The 7,466-nt window shown below is 40.6% G+C and overlaps 1 protein-coding gene across 3 annotated transcripts in view; it reads right to left on the reverse strand.

The window, feature by feature from the left end:
• The window catches only part of ZDHHC20 (zinc finger DHHC-type containing 20), a 62,579-nt gene that overhangs the window by 36,982 nt on the left and 18,131 nt on the right, over positions 1–7,466 (reverse strand). The window contains exon 2 of one of the 3 annotated variants that reach the window (XM_021717533.1): positions 2,070–2,096. The exons of 1 other annotated variant lie outside the window; for it this stretch is intronic. Coding sequence is in view for 1 of the 2 variants with exons in the window: in XM_021717531.1 (XP_021573206.1) it covers positions 2,070–2,081 (12 nt within the window). In the remaining variant the exon portion in view is untranslated. Of the gene's footprint in view, positions 1–2,069; positions 2,241–7,466 lie in introns of those variants that run through there. One more of the 3 variants, XM_021717531.1, reaches the window with a different exon arrangement.

Below are 7,466 nucleotides of genomic sequence, written 5' to 3' on the forward strand. Positions count from 1 at the left end.
TCCTGTCTGTAGACTACTGTACAGCTTCGGGACAGATGGCACCCTTGAGGCGCCTTAAACATTTTCTTAAGACTTGGAATATAATATTATAATATTACTAAGACTTGGAATATAATATACTCTTCAAGTCTGCAAATCATTTAATATATTTTTAGAATATTTTTGCCCTCTCTGAGAACAAAACGAAATGGTGTTGCTTTAAAATACATTAATTCTCAGTTAAATAAAAATAAAATAAAATAAAGCTCTAAGCACAAGGCCTGGAACATAGTAAGTCTTAACAGATGGTAATTATTAAGTTAAAATGAGTAAAGAAGAATAGAAAATATTGCTTTTCACTAAGCTCTAATTAATATAATTTTTAACAGGCAAGTTTCTGGTCACATAAATGTGCTATAAACTACTGGTTATAAGTAATATAGAATGTAAAATCTTAGTTAACTAAGCAAATTAAATAAAAATACAAGAAAAACATGAAACCTATAAATCAAACTCTATGTTCAAAAGTCATCTGTAACTAAATTTAAAAAAACAAGAAAAATTAAAAAACTGTATTAAAAGACTTTTTGAGACATGACAAAAACAGCCCCAAGAGATAATGCTAAAAGTTAAAAGTTATTTTATAAGAACTTCTGAAAATCTTTGCTTTCTGTATCTGTGCTCTCAATACACAGGAAGCAGTTTTGATTTAACAAAAGAAAAAATAAGCCTACCAAGATTTGAATCTGTGTTTGTTTTGTTACTGAGAAATTAGATTTAAAAGCAACTTGAAATACTTAATGCCTAATTATCTCCAATAATTTGAATGACTATTAATAAGTGATTTCTCACTGCTCAACTGTTTTGGCAATACTCCGAATTTTTTTAATGTCAGTTCAAATGTTATCTCTGAAATTTGATCTCAAATGAACTTCTAAAATTTTATTTTATCTCAATTCACTTTTAAGAAAGAATCTCTCCCTTTAGGCATTGTTTCTTGGACTAGTTGTTATAAAAAATAATTTCCTTAACCTAGTAATATAATTTACATATTTATAGCCTGGTTATTTTATCAAATATCTGTGCACAGCCAGTATTTACAAGTGCATTTTTTACAAGAACATCAATAAGAAAGCCATCAAAGTTCACACATGACAAAAACAAGATTCCCTCCTAAGCATAGCTGGCTAGAATCAATATTTAAAAATCTCCATTGGTTGTGGGGGCTCACACCAAGCACTTTTGGAGGTACAGGAAAGGACTGCCTGAGCCCAGGGATTCGCGATCAGCCTGAGCAACATGGTGAGACCTTGTCTCTACATAAATCAAAAAAATAGCTGGGCGCAGTGGCACGTGCCTGTAGTTCCAGCTACTTGGAAGGCTGAGGCGGAAGGATCACCTGAGCCCAGAAGGTCGAGGCTGTGGTGGCTGTGAGCGTGCCACTGCACTCCAGCCTAGGCAACAGAGTGAGACTCCAACTCAAACAACAATAACAAAAAAATTAAAAATCTAAACAAACAATTCTGAAGAACATGCAAGGCAGAAATATTAATGTAAATATACACAAAAAAGTTTGAGTGCTAGGTAACTTACAAAATAAGAACTGTTTCAATTTATATAAACAAAACAAGATGAGAAGATATTGAATGTCTGTGAATAAACCCAATGCTAGCTCTCCTTGTAATTACTGGGCTGGGTGCAGTAGCTTACGCCTGTAATCCTAGCACTGGGAGGCCCAGGCGGGAGGACTACTTGAGTTCAAGAACATCCTGGGCAACATAACAAGACATCTTTTCATAACAAGAAAACAATTAGCTGGGTGTGGTGGTGGGCGCATGCAGTCCCAGCTACTTGGGAAGCTGAGGCTCGCCTGGGACCAGGAGGTTGAGGCTGCGGTGAGCCATGATCGTGCCACTGCACTCCAGCTCGGGTGACAGAGTGAGACCCAACTCAAAAACAAAACAAAACAAAAACCTACTTAAATTGTAACGACATGAATTTTCTTTCTGAAAAGCAGAAACATAAATAAAAAGTATGTGGCTTGCAATTAAGATACCATAAGCATTTACTTAAATTGAGAAGTGTCTTACCATTTTCTTCATTTCCAGAAATAGTAACTAGAATAGAAGAAAAAATAATGAATACATATACTTTAAACATTTTGTACTTAAGTTTTATTTCAGGTTGAATATCCGTCTTAATATCATTTTCATAAAAATACAATACAAAGTCAGAACTGTAGTTAAAAAAACTCCAAAAACATTAAAATGCTAAAATTCAAATGCATCAGCACTACAATTGCACCCTTTTTTGGTTAACTCTGTTAACTTTAAGTGTATCACATGGATATAGCTGCAAGGTTTTCCTTAACTCTTTCCTTAATGACATCTGCAGGATGAATAGAGCTGTTGTCTACGGCCTTCATATGTTAGTTGTTAGTCTGGGATGCACCTTGTAAAAGCTACACTCACGACAAATTTCTTTTTTATTTTTATTTTTTGAATTGGAGTCTCATTCCGTTGCTCAGGCTGGAGTGCAGTGGCATGCTCACAGCCACCCCAGAGTCGACATGCTGGGCTCAGGCGATTCTACTGCTTCAGCCTTCCAAGTAGCCGGAACTACAGGCACGGGCTACCACGCCTGGCTAATTTTTTGATAAACTGTAGAGACAAGGTCTCACCAACTTGCCCAGGCTGGTCTTGAACCTCTGGGCTCAGGCAATTCTCTTGCCTTGTTCTCCCAAAGTGCTAGGATTACAAGCTTAAGCCACCGTGCCTGGCCAACAAATTTATTTTTCCACAGAAAAAAGCAGAGGAACTTATGCCTATCATTTTCAGAGAGCTTTCTCCCTGAGTAACCAAATACTCAAGAAATCTAAGTACAGAAAAGTTAACTCAGCATCTACCTATCTCACATTTTCTCACATCCTGTATCACTATCTTGATAAACAGCTAAAACAACCACTTCAACCATACAGGAGCTTGGTATGTTTGGTTATGTAAAAAAATAAATGCTAGGCCGGGTGCGGTGGCTCACACCTATAATCCCAGCATTTTGGGAGGCCAAGGTAAGAGGACTGCCTGAGCCCACGTGTTCAAGACCAGCCTGGGCAACTTGGCAAGGCCTTATCTCTATAATAAAAAAAAATTAGCCAGGTGTGGTGGCATGTGCCTGTAGTTCCAGTTAGCTACTTGGAAGGCTGAGGTGGAAGGATCATCTGACCCCAGCAGGTCAAGGCTGCGGTGGCCGTGAGCATGCCACTGCACTACAGCCTGGGCAACAGACTGAGACTCCAATTCTAAATAAATATATAAATAAATGCTAGGAAAAAAATTACTGCAGGAAAGTGAAGACTAACAAACTAGAAAAAAAATTCACAGTTCTTACTACAAACTAAGAACTTGGTTCCTTAATAAAGAGTGCCCATAAATCAATAACATGTTTTTAAAAACTTACTTTTTTCATAGAAAAGTGAAAACCATCACAAACCATTAAGAAGTTCAATCTCATCCATAAGAGAAATTCAAAGTACAATTACATGAAGCTATCGTTTAATCATATTGACAAAGACTACACTAGGTAACACACTGTTCATCACACTCCTCCAAGCTAAGAGCCCCCATTTATGACTGCATCTGGCTAAGAGTTGCCAGCAGTTGCCTCGTCCAGCTTCTCACTAGAATCTTCACACAATTACAGAGATTATAACTGCTCCAGATGAAAGCAAAGCTAGACCAACCAACACTAGCCGGAATCACTCTTCATACGAGTTAAGCATCTCCTTGGCATGTATGAGGGCGACTCCCCAGAAAACGGAATTATCGTTTGGAGGGTAGGCCCCTAGTAGTGCAGGCCTCCCCCGCTAGGTAAGTGTTCTAGGAACCCATCGGCATCTGTGTACCAAGTAGCATTGTTGAGAGAGGCTGCGTTTGGCTTCAGTTAATTTTTTTGGAGATTTTTATTTTAAAGATGTGGGGTATAATTCAGGGCTAAGTACATAAGTGGTAACCATACAGGTAAAGACTGTCTCCCTTTGGTCCCTGCTTTGCCTGGTTTGAGATCAGGTTCCCTTATTGATGTTATGTGCCTCCCCCACCCAGTGTCCCGCTACTGCTAATCCCTCTCTTACACTAAATGTTATATAGTAACATTTATACTCTCTTATAGCAAATGATAAATGTTCGGGGTCCGCTTATGAATGGAACATGAGGTACTCAGTTCTTTGTTTCTGTGATGGATCATTGAGTATGAAAGACTCTAAATCCATCGGACTTGCTGTGAAGTCCATCATTTTGTCCTTCTGGAGATCCTTTTGATGGATTTAGCCATTTCGTGATGGGTGATTTGTGAGTACACTGCCCACGCCATGCTGAGTGCTCAGCAGTTTTGGCCCCAAAACGGCATGACCCACGTGTCCCACGCTACGTATTCACCTGACTGCACCCCAGTCACAGGGAAACGTCTTGCCCATGGGAAAGGTCAAAACAAAAAGGCATCAAAATTAATGGGTTCAAAAACTGTCTTAAGTAGTGGAAAAAGCATCTCAGTAGGTGTGTTACATCAAACAGAGAGCACTTGGAAGATGACTGGAGTTTAAGCATGTAAGAATAAGTACACAATTTTTAATAAATAAAAACAGAGTTTTTTGGGTCCTCCCATATTCCCACAGCACCTTATTCTTTCCTTTTCATGACACCCCAACCCTTGTAATTACTGGCTTACAGTCCATGGCTCCTTCAAGATTTTTTCTTGGAGGTAGGTGACATGACTTGTTCACCAGTGCCAGAAAAGTGTATGACATGGAGTGATCTCTCAGTATTTCTTAACTGCACCCCTAACTACAGACACAAAGAGAGCAAACACCAGGCTATCTGCAGAGACTTGTAGCAGGGACAGGCAATTCCATTTCCTGGGGATCCCCATCTATCTTTTCCAAAAATTATCTTGATAGAAAGCCAAGGTTAGAAAAAAGATTAAGTGTATAAAATGTTTATATATGACTTCTAAAGGCATGAAGAATGTCATGACTCCATCTTGTAGTGGCCATGTGTAACCTCATTTAGAGATAACAGTCATCTAAATTGAAGGCTGTGAACACAGGGGTTGGCCGTGTTCTACTCGCCACATAAATGTTCATCTCCCACTGCCAAGACTGACAATGCCAGACACTCACTCTACCAGTAGACACATATCTACTGTGGTCATGGGATCCAGTTCTTGCAAATGGGTACATCTCAGGGGAGGGAAGAACTGTTACTGGGGCAAACAATGGTTCCCCTTCCTTAACAAGTGAGAGGCAGCAAGGGATAAAGCAGCTCTGTTTGCTCCCTTATCCTGTTTGTTTGAATGCGTGTAATGTGAGGATGCGCTGTGTGAACTGACAATAGCCAACTCTCAACCCTGAAAGGCCTGCTATTCACCGGGCACAGGACTCTGGGTTGATAGTTCTTTTCATTTAGCACTTGAAAACTGTTGCGCTACTTCCTTCTAAATCTCATGGTTTCTGAAGAAAAGTCTGCCGTTATTCTAATTGTTTGTCCTGTCTCTACAGGTAAGGTCTCCTCTCTCACTGCTTTCAAGATTGTCTTTAGTTTTCAGAGGTCTGGTAACTAGGTGTCTTGGAATGGATTTCTTTGGGCTTTTTCCGTTGAGTTTGCTCAGCTTCTTGAATTCTTCTTGACTGTGAGTACTACCAAGCTGGGAAATTCTAGACTTCCATTTGTTCAAATGCCTTTCAAGCACATCCTCTTTCTTCTGTCTTTCCGGGACTCTGATGACACAAGTCCCTGTTGATGTGCTCATTTTAATTTTCCAGTCTATTTTTTCTCTGTTGCTCAGATTGGGTAACTTCTACTGTCTTCAGGTTCACCAGCTCTTTCCTCTGCCATCTCCAGCAGATGTCTTCATTCTGGCTATTGTACTTTTCAGTTTCAAAATTTCCCTTTGGCTCTTTGCATCTTCTACTTCTTTGTTGAGAATTCTGTTTTTTCATGTTTCACTTGCAAATAAAATCATTTTAAAGACATGTGCTTTAATATCTTTGTGAGATAATTCCAACATCTGAGTCACTTGGATCTGGCATCTATTGTCTTTTCTTATTTAAATGGAGTTTACTGGTCTTGGTAAGACAGGTGGTTTTCAGTTAAATCCTGGACATTTAATATTATGCTGAGCCAGGCTCAGTGGCTCAGCCTGTAATCCCATGCTTTGGGAGGCTGAGGCGAGAGGACTGCCTGAGCCCGCGGGTTCAAGACCCACCTGTGCAACTTGGCGAGACCTCATCTCTACAATAAATAAAAAAATTAGCCGAGTGTAGTAGCGCACGCCTGTAGTTCCAGCTACTTGGAAGGCTGAGGTGGAAGGATCGCCGGAGCCCAGCAGGTCGAGGCTGCAGTGGTCGGGAGTGGCCACTGCACTCCAGTCTGGGTGACAGAGTGAGACTCCAACTCAAAAAAATATATATGTTATGCTGAGACTCTGGATGCTATTCAGACGTGCTGGAGCAGGCCTCCTCAGACCCTGTGCTGTGAGAGGCAGGTCTTAGCACCTTGCTGCTGTTAGGTGGACATCAAGTCCAGGCTCCCTCTAGGCTTCTGCTGATACGTCCTGACTTGGAGGAGCAAGGGTGCCTCCTCAGAGCTCCCCATATTGCCAGTACTTACGCAACCAAGAGGGAACTTGTTACTGTTTTCAAAAGTGGCTGTACTGTTTGGCATGTCCACCTACCACATATCAGAGTTACAGCTCATCGACATCCTCACCAATACTTGGAAATGCCAGTTTTTAAAATTTCAGCTAGCCTAAAAAAAGTGTACTGGTATCTCCATTGCAGTTTTGTGCTTTCCTAATGACTAATGATGAGTAGGAGTCTTACTCTATTGCCCAGGCTGAAGTGCAGTGGCACACTCATGGCCATCACGGCCTCGAACTGCTGGGCTCAGGTGATCCTTCCGCCTCAGCCTTCCAAGTAGCTGGAAATACCTTCCAAGTAGCTGGAACTACAGGCGCACGCCACCATGCCCAGCTAATTTTTTGATTTATTGTAGAGATGAGGTTTCGCCAAGTTGCCCAGCCTGGTCTCAAACCGGTGGGCTCAGGTAATCCTCTCACCTCATCCTCCCAAAAGGTGAGAGACACCGCACCCAGCCTTGAACATCTTTTATGTGCTTATAACAATTACTACCTCTTCTGTGTGAAGTTACTTATTCAAACTGGTGGCCCCTCTTAACTGCATTGCTTATTGAGTCATGAGCTCTTTGTTCTGGATATAAGTGTTTTTAAAAAAGACTTTACTCTGTCTCTTTATTGTTTTAACAGTGTCTTTTGAAGAGCAGAATATTTTAATTTTGATAAAGTCTAATTTACCACTTTTCTCCATTTATGATTCATACTTGGGAGTCCTTTTTTTGTTTGTTTGTTTTGTTTTGTTTTTTGAGTTGGAGTCTCACTCAGTCGCCCAGACTGGAGTGCAGTGGCTGCTCCTGGCC

The sequence above is a fragment of the Carlito syrichta genome, unplaced genomic scaffold (genome assembly GCF_000164805.1).
Source record: "Carlito syrichta isolate Samal-C Ts95f unplaced genomic scaffold, Tarsius_syrichta-2.0.1 Scaffold309850, whole genome shotgun sequence".
Lineage (NCBI taxonomy): Eukaryota > Metazoa > Chordata > Mammalia > Primates > Tarsiidae > Carlito > Carlito syrichta.